Source organism: Crocodylus siamensis, chromosome 3, assembly GCF_052110815.1.
Source record: "Crocodylus siamensis isolate JL-2025a chromosome 3, ASM5211081v1, whole genome shotgun sequence".
Lineage (NCBI taxonomy): Eukaryota > Metazoa > Chordata > Crocodylia > Crocodylidae > Crocodylus > Crocodylus siamensis.
Window position 1 is genome coordinate 135,881,238 of NC_143397.1, and position 14,061 is coordinate 135,895,298.

Genomic DNA, 14,061 nt, shown 5'->3' on the forward strand with positions numbered 1-14,061 from the left:
TGATGTTGGCACAGCCTGTTGCTGAAAATAGTCTCTGTACTGGAGGGTAACCCGCAAAACACCAGTCTTTCCCTCCTTCCCCCCCCCCCCCAAGTTCTAGAGGGGATGCAGGGAACTATGTTGCAATGAACCTAACTTCTGTTCCTGGCAAACTGTTAGGGAGTGTAATACAAAATAGGATTGTCTTTCACATGGATGAAGAGGACTTGCTGGAGAAGAACCAACATTTTTTGTAAAAGGGGATCATGACTCACAAATGCACTAGATTTCTTTGAGATTATCAACAAGCATGTGAATCATGCTTTTGATAAAGTCCTGCCTTGCAGGCTTTTCATGAAATCGGACTGTTATGGCATTGGCAGTGTTCATTCATGGATCAGCAGCTGTTTAACAGACGGAGGAAACAAAGAATGTGCGTATATGGGTAGCTCTCACAATGGAGTCAGGCAATCAGTAGGGTTCTTCAGGGATCTGTGCTGGGGACCTGTGCTGTTTTTAATATATTAAATTAAATTATTTGTAAAATGTTATAAATAGTGAAGTGGCCAGGTTTGCAGATGATGCCAAGTAATTCAGGATGTAAAACCCCCCCAATACTGACTATGAAGAAATGCAGAAAGATCCCATAAAATAGTGCAAATGGGCAACAAAATGGCAGATGAAGCTTGATGCTGATAAGTGCAAAGTAATACATGTCAGAAAGAAGACTGTAAGATGCATGTAACATGGTGGGCTCCGTTAGCTGCTAGTATTTAATTACTGAAAATGGCTGCCTAGTGTTCAGTAGCCGTCAGAAAAAGATGAGCAGGATGTTGGGAACTGTTGAAAGAGTGAATTGAAAACAAGGTGCCATGTAAAGCATTTGTGCACTTACACTGATTACTGTGTGGATATGATCTTCCTCGCCTCCAAAAGAACATCATTGGGAACCTACCTAACTTGCAGGGGCTGCCCCCCAATTTTAAAGACAGAACTTGAGCCGGGGCAGCCATTTTACAGTCAGGGCATGGCAGGCCCCCTTCCACGCCTCTGGCCCTACCCCTCACTACTGTTTTGGCTGCAGGGGCTGCCTGTCATGTGGCCCTGCCCCTTAGCTATCTTGTCAACAGCCTTTTGAGCAGGCAGCCTCTCCCTTCTTTTCTCTTCTCCACACCGGCGAGCCGCTACAGTGCTAAGTAAGTCCTCCCGCCCCCCATGGATTTTGTGGGCAATGCTGGAATCCATGAAATCACAAATTTGGTGGGTCCCTAAATATAGTAGAACTAGAAAAGCTACAGAGGACTACAAGGAAGTCTGAAGATGGGCACTTATTTCTGAAAGCTTGTCTGACCTCTCTCCTGGCTGTACAGTTACTACGCTCAGTTGGTACTTACTTTCCCACATTGCTTCCTTGCACTATCATGTCTACAACAGCACTCCAGTAATACTGCCTTTAGGAAAATAAGCATTTATTTGGCCGTAGCCCGATCTTGACCATTACCAACAGCCAAGAGAATCTGAAACAAATGACATAACTGTGTGGCAGAGGTAATATAAAGAGCTTTCACTCTCAAAGGGGCAGATTTCTGTAGACAGTTTTCCTTTGCCTACAGATACTTCAAAGCAATAGGTTTATTCGGCTCATGCTTCAAATGTTAATATTAACATCAGCCATGACAAAGGCAGGATAATTTTCAAACTGAATGGACAAAATAACAAGGGGTTGCTTTAAAATACTGGTGAAGATATTTTTTTCTGTTTAACCTCTCATTTTTCCTATTTTAAGGCTTCTGTGGGTAAATTGCATCCTAACAGCCTCAACTGTCTCTAAAGCAGAGTTTATTTTTTCAGTTCTATATTAATAAACATTATTGCAAAAAAAATTGAGATTTGTCTGCTGCTTTGTAACCTGGCTTCCAGGGTTGCTGTGTAGATGAATGGATTGTGCAATCTACTGTGGCTTTCTGTAAGTAATACTCAGACCTGTTCATGCTGAGTATCAGCCAAACAAATTTAGACTATCGCAATGGGGATTCTAGGCCAGCAATTCTATTTTTTTTTTTTTTTTTTTTAGTTTACCAAACTCTGTGGTGTATATTTCTCCTTTGTGTTTCTAACCATTTTCTTATTTGCCGTCAGGAGATGGGGTTCCAAGGGAAAGTAGTCCATTTATTACCAATGCTGACATGGACAAAGGGATTATCTATGAAGGAAAAAACATGGCTCTCTTTGAGGTAATTTTTGATGCTTTGTAGTGTATCATTCTCAACCCCTAACTTGCAGTGAGAATAAGCAAAACTAATGTTTCTTTCTATTCACTAAAAACTTGGTGCACAAGAAGTAAACATTGTCAGTTTCTTTTAGTAGTTTCATTTTGGATTTTGTTCAAATGTGTTTTAAAGATTTAATCAAATTCACTTTCAAAATGTTAGTTTCAACTGGAAACTTGTTTGGAGGGTATATTGCATATTAATAAGCATCACCGAACAAAACAATCCAGAGCTCCAACTAAAATGAGTATGGATTCATGGGCCCCGTCCATATGAGCAGGGGCATGTGTTTTGCCGCAGCACAAATAGTGGCGGCACAAATTTTATGCCACTGCTTTGCACAGCCCCTGCCCAGGCACTTTACAGTGGGACAGTGCCCTGCTGTTCCATGTGCTGTGGGGCGGGAGGGGGGCTAGGGCACAAGGTGCCTCAGCACAGGCTAGCTGGCAGGGGAGTGGCACCTGGAGATGGGGGAGCAGGTAGGCCTGCTCCCCCATCTCTCTGCACTTCTGATCCCCTGTGCTGAGGCACTCTGCACCCCAACCAATTGCTCCCTGGCTGGCTGGGATGCAGTGTGCTTCGAGACGTGGGAGTGGGTGTGCTTTGAAATGGGGAGCAGCCAGCTGCTGTGCAACACTGTACAAAACTACATACTAAAAAATGTCAGTTTGCTAAAATTTTTTGGCATTACGTACCATATAAAAATTAATCAAGGCTCCACATGTCAATATTTGAAAAGGCCACTTAACATCTCTAATGTTTTGAAAAGTGTTAATATTTACTAGTAGTGCATGTAAATATTATACTATTTTAAAATCCAAACAGGAAGAAATGGATAGCAACCCCATGGTATCATCTCTGCTTAATAAACTAGCAAACTATACCAATCTGACTCAAGGTGTAATTGAACATGAAGCAGATGAAGACAGCAAAAGAAGAGAAATCAAGGTATTGAAACTTTTGATCAGTGTTATACATACAGTTTTAATTGGTGAGCAGCATATTATTTAAAAAGTGAGCATGCTTTGTGCCTTGAAACATCTGTCATCTAAAAGACTTGTTTGCCTTCTAGGGAGATGCTCAGAGGATACTTTAGCCTTTATTGACCTCCTTGCTGCCACACTACATTGCTACCACCAGCACCCAAGCTGGCTAATCTAAAGCTAGCTCAAGTATGCAGAGTGTGTGAATACACATATCTGGAGCAGTCTCAAAAGGGTAGCAGCTGTTGAGTGGGGACAGTCTGAGGACAATAGAAATGTTGCAGAACCTTTCCAACTTTAACCCTGGATGAAGCAGTGTTTTCTTCTGCTCCTTGAGTTTTTATAGCTTTATTTCTGGTACTACTAGTGACCTGACCTTTATTCCAGGCAGAATTGTACGTTGGCTGATGTGGGACTCCCTTATTAAAGAGTAGCATAAATAATGCTGATCAAAATGAGTTTATGGAAAATATATTATGTCAGACTAACTTGATATTGTTTTAGTGATGATAAGTTTGTTTGATTAAACATAATAATGATCATGTAACATGCTAAAATTTCGAAAGACATTTAGGTTAATAGCACGCAGCATTTTGATGGGAAACTAGACATTAATATGATAAACATGAAATTGATTACCTCAGGGTTCTCTTCTGACCTGTGCTATGTAAAAAATTAGATTAGGTGAACACAGCAGTTCATTTGGTCTTGTGTAAATTAATATAAATTTGTCAAAGATCAAAATGAGAAGGCTTAAAAAAACTTGTTTTGCTCCATCAATTATTTCTTGGAAAAGCTAGTTCTAGAATTACAAGTTCAGAATCTTTAAAGAGCTGGAGGTAGCAAAAATGTGCCTGATCTTTCTTATTTTTGGTCATAAACTGAGGTACTGATAGAGATTGGAGTGTGATAAAATGACGTGCTCAGATTATATTTTAAAAGGCAGCAAGTCAGTCGGATTGGTCGGTATTCCCCTACTAAGTGTTCAGATGAAACTAAATTAAGTGACTAAACTGCTAGCAGAGTTTCTGCAAAACTGCTACCAGACCAGCAGGTTAGAGTGTAGTGAGTGCTGTACTTGTATTTCCAAAAGGCACTGGGGATGATCAGGGGAATTTTGGGCAAGTAAACCTTGTATTGATACCTCGTAAATCGTATTGAAGTACAGAATGCTAAAACATGTGGAAGGTCTTGATCTGAGTTCATCTTTCTTGAATATAAGTAATCAGAACTGTACATTTTATTCTAGATGAAGACTAAACTGGCATGAAATGTCACTGATGTTTATATCTAGTTACTAGAGGTGTGTGAAATGAGCCGCATTTGATTTTTGGATGATAACTTTTTTGAATAATAACTTTTTTCCCACATGTAAACACTGGAATGATATCTCAATGTGTCTTCAAAGAGATGGGTAGTTGTTAATAGTGACTATATCTGCATGGGTCATTAGCACTAATATTGCATCTTAACAGTGGCTATAGTTTAAAAAATAAAGATTCAAGAACCTCAGTGGGACACTGTTCAGTCCATTTTGAGAATTAAATGCCTGCCTCAGGAGTACAAATAGTCTCAAGAAGCTAACTTGAGCTTTTTCTATTTTTAAAAAATCCTGGCCAGTGTAATTATTAGTGCCAACTGTTTTGTGGTCGAGTACTTTTGCAAACATGTCCAGAGAAATTATAGGAAACAAAATGTTGACAGGGGCCTGAATAGAGAACTGTAATTTCTTATTTTATTTCTTACTTTTTGACTCAAAGCAACACAAAGAAAACATTAATAAATAAGTCAGGCTGGGCCAGACCTGTAGCCAATCTGGTCCTATATCTAGTCTTTGCCAGTGGCCAGCACCAGCACTAGGTGTTTTAGAGGAAAGTGGAAATGTAGCCAAGTATCAGAAGATGGGTCTGCATAAGCCCTGATACTTCAAGCTTTCTATCCTTTTCACTTTTTTTTGCATTAATTCTCATCTGTAAACTTATAAAACCTAAGGATTCTGAGATTCTTCACTCGGGTTTTTTGTTCAACCCTTATTCAGGGAACATGTATGAGCTGTAAGTTGTTTCTGAACGAGGGTTTTGGGGTATACTTAACCTTTTTACTTGGGAAGGAATCATCTCTGGAATTTGTATCATTTGTTGTTCTCAGGCTCCACGTATGGGCACTTTCATTGGTGTGTACTTGCCCTGCCTACAGAACATTTTAGGAGTTATCCTTTTCCTGCGTTTAACTTGGATTGTTGGAACAGCTGGGGTCCTTGAATCTTTCATCATCGTGTTCATGTGCTGCGCTTGTGTAAGTTGATCTTCATGCTCTTCTCTCTTTAGGATTGGTGAAATTGTGTTCTCTACCACCTCTGCATCATTCCTCTTTGCAACTGTTTGCCTAAGCAGCAGGGCGAGTTCTCAGAGGGTTCAAGTAGCAGTAAAAGTGCATCTACAATGTGGTACTTGTTAATCCTGCCTTGATTGATAGGACACAGTAGCTTTGTCTGTTTATCATACCTGAACTAGCTTCACACAGCTCAAGTCTGAGGGCCTTGTCACATGCAACACTTAACACGTTTTATTTAGATCATAGTAAGCTTAGCTGCAAGTTAGAACTTTGTTCTGAGCAGTGGCACGGTAGTGCTTGCTACCATCTGGAGAGGCTGGAGTCAGTTGTACAGTTGATGACCAGCTGTTCATTGGTTCCAGCCCCCACACTGCACCAGAGCTGGTGAGGACTGTGTGTATTGCTTTTGTGGAGCAATCTCATGACACTTGCTACAAAGTCATGGCACTTAACATGTGTTTTACTGCTTGCAAGCGTGGATGCTGACATCGTAAGTGCAATTGAACATTACACCTAGGATGTGGCAAGGCCCTGAAATGCTGATATAGTCTGGCACTTTTCTTACTTAGTTACTAAAACTAAGTTTAAGGGTTCTCATTAAATAAGTGTCCAAATTTAAAATTACTACAGCATAGTCCAATACAGAAGATGCATATTAGAAAATGACAAAGTATTTCTCAAAACTTTCCAGCAAATGTCAGAATGTCATAGTTATTAGCAATATTTGTCTTGATCTATAAATTAATAAATTTAACTACTGTGCTGTATGAAACCCCTAGTGAAAAGTTGCATAATGATTTTTAATAACAAGTGATCAACTAGTGTTTAATTAAGGGGGGGGGGGTTTGTTATAATTTTGTTGAAAAGTGCAAGTCTTCCTTCTTCTCTAACTACCAATCTTATGTTCAAAAGCTGTCATGATATGACCTTTTAAATGTAGATGTACTAATTTAGGTAGTCACTGTAAGGTCTACTGCTCAGGTGGCTTAGGAATTAATCAAGTTAATGGCGGCAGAAGAGATGATGCATAGAATGTCATTTCTTGTTTCTGCAAACATTTTTGTAAAAAGCTTTTTATGGGTTCTAGTTTCTTTTCACTAGACTGGGAGGGTTGTGCATCCTTTTAAGATCTAGTTTTTTTTCCTTTAAAAAAACAAACTCTAAAACTATTTTAAATTTAACTTTGTCCATTTTATGCCTTCCTTCCACAGACTATGCTAACAGCAATTTCAATGAGTGCAATAGCAACAAATGGTGTAGTCCCAGGTAAATCCCACCTTTTTTTTTTTATTCTGAATGTGAAACCTTAAGTGATGATGTATACTTTCTATATTGTCTAGACAGCATATGTAAATTGTATTACCAAGTGAAAGTTGGGATGGTAAAACAAAATTGTGGAACAGCATCCAGTAATGCTAACATTTAAGTCTCAAACTTCTGTTTGAACTATGCATCTTTTTGAAGAATGCGCTCATCCAAAATGCTTGTAGAAATTGTCTTGCCTGCTGCTTTTATTATGGCCAGTTTTTCTTCAGCTTTGTTTACTGGCATTATTTCGTGTCCTCAGCCAAGAACACTTAATATTGGGAATGGAGAACCTCCATTACTATGGTGTGCTGTCTTCAGTAAGCAGTTTTAATGTCCTTTTTGCGCACAAAGTATGTCAATCTATTGCTCATATGCTGTAAGTGTTTCTGTGTGGGAAGGTTGGCCTTTGCTGCTCTGTTACTGAACGTACACCAAGATCTACCCCCTACATTCAAGTGTAAACTCATACCTCCAGCAAGTTGCATATTGTTTTTTTCCCATACTTGAGCACTGCAAAATTAATAAAGCCAAGAAGAGAGAAAATATATTTGTCTTTGATCTAGCCCCATTCTCAGTATTTCAGTTTACCTGCTACCACCATATGACATACTGAGGTTGAGCAAACAACTGGGTAGCTAGTACTCTATAGCCCATGTTGACTCTTGACATTCTGGTACATTTGCACTAGTGTATTCAGTGATGATATCATTCTTCCCTGACAACTTGATTAGCATCTTAAAATTCCAAAAATTTAGATTTAACTGGAGCTATGGGCATAATACTACTAACCTGATCTTTCAGTAGAAATAGGAATAATTGGTGCAACACCAAAATACAGATACATTTGAGATGAGCCTTTTCAATGTGCCTGACTTGAATAAAAATCAAAATTGAATCCCTTTTGGTATTAGCTTTATTTTGGAATGCATAAGTTACAGTATTTTTATAAGCTTCAATAAAGGCTGAACTTTTAAGTCTACTGACACACAATCAAGTGAAATCATTTTGTAAACAAGATCTTGGTTGAATGATTTTTTTTCCCACTGGATGTTGCCACTTCCATTTTATTTCTTCTGTTTTGAAAAAAGTAGATACTTGTGATGCCAGTAGATTAACTTTAAATGTTCAAAACTGAAAGAATATCAATGTTTCAATTTATTCTTCACCATTCCTGACATTAGTTTATTTCTATTAACTTATGTTTATCAGTTTGGGTTTTCTCCTTGCCTTTATGTAACTTATCTAGCTTTGATATGTGAATATAATTTTGCAGAGTTAGGGCTGTTAGGAATCCTACTCCTTTTAACAACTTTGTTGAAATGCCTCATTTAAAAAAAAAAAAAATAATTTTCCCCTCTCCATTTTGAGCATATATTGTAGTGATCAAATCAGCCAATTCCAGCTTGGATCATAAAATTTAGGTTTCCTGTAAACGCCACCCCCTCTCATACCACCTAAAATTTATACATAAATAACAACCAAAGGGATGCATTTCAGGATCTGATTTTGTTATGTTGACTTTTACAGCTGGTGGTTCATACTACATGATTTCAAGATCTTTAGGGCCAGAGTTTGGCGGAGCAGTGGGTCTCTGTTTTTACTTGGGTACAACCTTTGCAGGAGCTATGTATATTCTTGGTACCATTGAAATTTTGTTGGTAAGTACTAGTTATATCCCTTTAATACAAATATATTTGACCAGATTTTGGAAGTTTCAGGGTACATATCCTCAAGCTAGTCAGTGTTACTTTTCCAAATAGTTACTGAATATTTTATCTTTGGAGCTGCTCTAATTTTCCTTCAAGAATGAGGAATCTGTTAAGGATTTATCTGTAGCATATATAAATAAAAATAATATTGGCAGACGGGTTGCTCTGTTCTATATTAATGACACTTTGTTCAAATGCTAATAAGCCAGGAAGTAAACAATTTAGGTGATCAGCTACATTTCTCTTTCATCTGCACTAAAAACTTGTTGGTGTATTGCTACAACAACTTTTAACTTCTTAGCATGAAATGCTTCAAAAACTGCAATGAAGTCTTAACTCTGGCATTCTTATAAGGAGGATGTTTGCTAAACATATAACTTCATCTTTTAATGTGGGTGTGGTGGTTTGTTTGTTTGGATTTCTTAGGGTGGGGGGAAAGACAAGAGACTCTTAACTGTGTGGCCTCCTTGTGTTCATGCCAGAGTTAAGGGTTCGTGGTAATTAATTAATCTTTTGGCATTAAAAATGTTGTGGAAAGAATAATTTGGTAAGTCTATTATTCTACTTACAGCAGTAGAAAGTGTGATGGATGACCTTACTTGTTTAGGGATGCTTCTTTTAAACCAATAATATTGGATGCCGGGGAGGGAATGGCAGGGAATTGATCGTTCTAGATCAATGATTCTCAACATTTTTAGACTCGAGATACCCCATGATAAATTCAAGGCATCCTGTCATAGACTTGGGGCGTTCCTCAGATTGTCAGCTCTCAGTCTTCATACTTTTTTACTACAGAAAAATAATAGAATAATAATAATAATAGCTGCAGGACCCTGATTGGAAATCACTGCTCTGGATATATCCAGTTCATATGCTTTACTTCTAAAGCACCCACTACTGCTGCTGCTGTCTTTGGAAACAGGATACTGGGCTAGATAGGCCAGTGGTCCAACCCATTATGGCACTTTATTTTCTTATTTCCTGGTTTGCCAAGCTTTGAGGAAAATGTTAGAGTAGAACACTTGGAGCTTAACTATCATTTTTCCTGGGCAAATTTCCCTAGGTGTTTGTTTTTTTTTTTTAACAAAAACACTTCTGTACATTGAGGATGAAAATGGAATAACTGTATCTTAGGGAAGAAAACATGGTGGCTAATAGTCTGTCTCAGAAGTATGTTGATGTTGGATTAAACAGGACCATCACAACTTGGAATATCTGCTGTCATGTAAGAGACAGAATACTATATGGCAAAACTTGTAGTTGTTAGAAACATGCTTGAAAGTTGGTGGTGCTGAAGTCAGTGTAACAGAGTGAAGGGAGTCACTGGCATTTTTCATACATATAGTTGTTAACCATGAGTGCTATCATATACTGTGAATGCATAGCTCTTACAGTAGCACACCTCAAATTATAGGATCATATAGAAGTAGGACTGGAAGGGACCTTGGGATCTAGTCCAAACCCCAGACCAAAGCAGGATCATCCCTATCCAAACCATCTTATAAAAATCCATTGTCTAACTGCTTAGCAAAACTACACAGTCACACCTGCCACAATACAAAACGTAACACCCTAATCTGCCACAGGTAAAGCAGGGGGGCCCCAGCAGCCATTGGGCACATCCTGCTGCTGCAAGGGTTGTTAAAATACATGAAACTCCCAGAAAGAGGGCAGCTCTCTTCTTCCCCCCCCCCCCCCCCCGCCAAAGGAAGGTAAAATTGACCACACTCCATACTTATCTGAGCAGGGGGTAAAATTAATTTTTGACCCCAAATATGGTGATCAGTTGGACCCTGAGCGGAGGGTCAAGACCCTCTAGTTGGGAACCTTTGGGTTCAAGTCCTAGCTGGAGAACTGGCACATGCCAGTCAAAATCCCCGGTCTTGGCTGCAGCCAAACCTAGTGCCTCTGAGAGAGAATAAAAAATGCTTGACATGTAGCGGCAGGAGGGGAAAAAATTTGCTCCCAGACCCATGTGACAACCAACAAAGCCCAGAAGTATGGGTAATACCCGTAGTAGACCACAGGCATAGCTGTACGTAGATTAAGCCTGACCAGTGGCTGTCCAATCTCTTCTTGAACACCTCCAGTGATGGAAAGTCCACAGCTTCCTTAGGAGGTCTGTTCCACTGCCTCACTGTTCTAACAATGAAGATACTTTTCCTGATATGCAATCTAACTTACTGTATTGGAACTTCAGGCCATTGGTCCATGTCCTATTTTCAGCAGCAAGAGAGAGAGAGGTGTTTTCTCTCTCCTTTCTGGGAGCCTTTCAAGTATTTAAAGACTGCTTATTATGTTCCCTCTTATGCACATTTTCTACAAGCTGAACATACCTATTTCTTTCAACCTTTCCTTCCAAGCCCTTTATTGTCTTTGTTTCCTGTTTCTGGACCATCTCAAACTTCTCCATGTCCTTTTTTTAAATGTGGAGCCCAAAGCTGCACGCACTACTCTAGACGAGGCCTAACCAGGGCCGAGTAGTGGCACTATCACTTCCTGTGTCTTTCACCTAATGCTTCCATTGATCATTGATGCATCCCAAAACCGCTTTCACCTTTTGTGCAGCTGAATTGCAGTGTAGACTCACTGGGCACATACAGACAAGTGTACACATGCAGGGATGCAGTCTTTCTGTGGAACAAACAGCAACAATGCACATTTGTGCTGCTGCTTTTTGCCCCAGGGCATGCCCCTGTGTGTGTGCTCCAGAGCCTGGCAAATTGGCCAGGGATAGATAGGGGAGTCTGGGGCCTTACCTGGGGTTCTGGGGGCATCCCAGGGCAGCAGCAGCACTGGTCTAGCTACATGGAGCCTGGCCAGCCAGGATCCATTTCTGGCAGTGCACACTGCTGCCATGTTTGTGTGGGTTTTTTTGACACTAGGCTCTCCCAGTGCCAAATTTTGGCACTGTGCTACAAATAAGTAGCACAGTGAATGGGTGCACATGCGCCATGTGTGGTTTGTGGTGCCTCTAACAGCTTTGAGGTGCTATAAACTGCATGTGTGCTTGTTTGGATGTGCCCATTGAGTCTGATTTTTACCAAGATTATCAGATTTGTTCCCAATAGTTCTTCCATCCTGCCAGGTGTCACCAATTTTAATTTGTATTTCTGATTATTTTTCCTGAGAGATGTAGCACCTTGTATTTGTCAGCATTTGATCTTCATTCTCTTAGCTCCAGCCCAGCTTCATCATCTGTTGATCCTTCTGAATTGTGCTGCTGTCCTCCAGCATATTCCCAGTCCTTCCTAGTTTTGTCTTCTGCAACCTTGCTTTCAGTTCAGCATCCAAATAATTAATAAACATGTTGAACAGCAATGGGCCCAGGACAGACCCCTGCAGGATTCTACTCAAAAAGTCTTGTCATTCTGACATGAATCCCAGTATAGACTGGATCCCAGTAGTCTTTCCTACCCAAGTTCAGGGGGGTTGGACCTGGTGATCTGTAAGGTCCCTTCCAGCCCCCAATCATCTATAATTCCACTTTGCTTGCTTCTATTGATCCTACTACCTTTTTATAGTAGTTTTGTGTAGCCCATGTTTCTCCAATTTGTTTGAGAAAGTCATGTGGGATCTTGTATCTGGACTTCAGCAAGGTTTTTGACACTATCTACAGCATTCTCATCATCTACCCAGGTAATTGTTTGGTCAAAGAAGATCAAGCTTTGGGTTTTTGTTTCTTTTGGGTTTTTTGTTTGTTTTCTACATGATTTGTTCAGATGGAACACAACATTTTTTTCATTCAAAATTTCAAAATGAAAAAGATCAAAGCCATTTTTGTAGAGATGTCTGTATATTAAAGCTTCAAAAGTATAGACCCAGGAGTATGTTCTGAAAATGGTTTTAATGTTGAGAAACTAGGATCTTCCTGCCCCCACCTTTATTTTTAGTTCCTTAATATTCTAAAATCTATTATTCCCTTACAGCTTTCTAATGTACAGAAAGTTAAAAACAGGGCTGTCACTTCACTTATGTTTGGGGACCTCTTCCTCCGCTGAAATATTTAGTAGACCTTCCTGTTCTTTCTCCTGCTGCACACAGTTCTCTAGTAAAGCTTTTACTCTGACTTTGCAGCCACTCCATCATATCATGTTACCATTCTGTCATGTGGTTGCAGAGTTTCAGGGCCTCTTAGATCAGTTTCACATTTGGATCCATTGAATCCAAACATGCCCACCTAACTGAGTGTATTTTTTTTTTTAATGGAAATTGTAGTGTTGAAGCCTCCTGCTTTCTGAAGCAGAACTAGTAAGACTGCACAAAGACAGCAGGCCAGATGTAAACTTCCTGGAATTATTGCACAATCTCCCAGCAAAACCTGCTTAGTAACACATCTGTTTAATATATAACCCTTGCTTCAGACCCAACACCTAGAATATCCTGGGTTGGGACAGTGTACTTGGCATTAGCCTTTCTTTTTGTGCATCTGCTCTGAAACCCAAAAGGAGCCTCAAAGGCTGGCTTTCATGACTTGTATGACAACCTGTATTCTCTTGGTGAAATGTAGGCACCACTGAAGTGCATGGGAATTTTGCCACTGAATCTGGTGGGGTCAAATTTTCACTTTTCATCCCCTTAACAAGTCTCTGAATGTGTTCTTTAAAGCCCAATAGCAACTTATGCCAGTGCTACTACAGTGTTCTGTATCCACAGGCACAGGGGTGACACTTTGTCAGATGCATTCCTCTGGAACTGGTGCATCCGTCACCAGACACTCATCAGCTGTGCATCCACAGCCCTCAGAAAACCATTAACAGTAAATGCATCTCCCTCAGCCACAAATCGAGAACTCTGTCCTTGACTTGGACATTCTCCTGGACTTAGTCCATTCAGAGATTACCAATTTTGCCTCCTGTATCAAATACAATACATAAAATACAAATAAAATTTTGAGTCGGTACATGGATTTTTGTGGGTTTCTCAACTTAGGGTCATAGCTTTGCTCATATGTATGTCTAGCTGCTCCAGTGGGCCAGATTTGGCTGCCAGTGCCTGGTCATCCAGCTTGTGCAGCTCCCCATGCATACAAAAAATTTGGTAATGGGAGAACAATCACACTGCTCCCCTGCTGCCAAATTTCCAGGACCATGGGGAGCCCTGTGGGTCAGATAATGTAGCTCTGCACACTAGATCAGGCATTCAGGTTGGTGTGGGGCCTGATTCCTAGTGGGCATTCAGGTTGGTGTGGGGCCTGATTCCTAGTGGGCAGGGGTAGAATGTGGGCTCGATCCCAGTGCATGGGGTTGACCCGCACCACCTGTCTGACCCATGGGGCCAGAAGATTGGCCACTACTGGTTTGTTTGTTTGTTTGGTTGTTGTTGTTGTTGTTTTTCTATAGCTGTGTCAAATACAACAGTGGCTTAAAAACAAGCCTTGTTAGTTTCAATACTGAAGCTGTGGCTATAGCTCCATAATGAAAACCACTTTTGGAAATAACTGATCTTAACTGCATTATGATCCTAGATTCCTCTGAG

At 40.1% G+C, this 14,061-nt stretch overlaps 1 protein-coding gene across 3 annotated transcripts in view; it reads left to right on the plus strand.

Annotated features, from left to right (window-relative positions):
* SLC12A7 (solute carrier family 12 member 7) overlaps nt 1-14,061 on the plus strand; it is a 147,823-nt gene that overhangs the window by 76,619 nt on the left and 57,143 nt on the right. For all 3 annotated transcript variants that reach the window (XM_090039288.1, XM_090039290.1, XM_090039291.1), the window contains exons 2-6: nt 2,119-2,213; nt 3,075-3,197; nt 5,381-5,527; nt 6,778-6,832; nt 8,402-8,532. In XM_090039288.1, the coding sequence (XP_089895414.1) occupies nt 2,119-2,213; nt 3,075-3,197; nt 5,381-5,527; nt 6,778-6,832; nt 8,402-8,532 (551 nt within the window). The remainder of the gene's footprint in view (nt 1-2,118; nt 2,214-3,074; nt 3,198-5,380; nt 5,528-6,777; nt 6,833-8,401; nt 8,533-14,061) is intronic.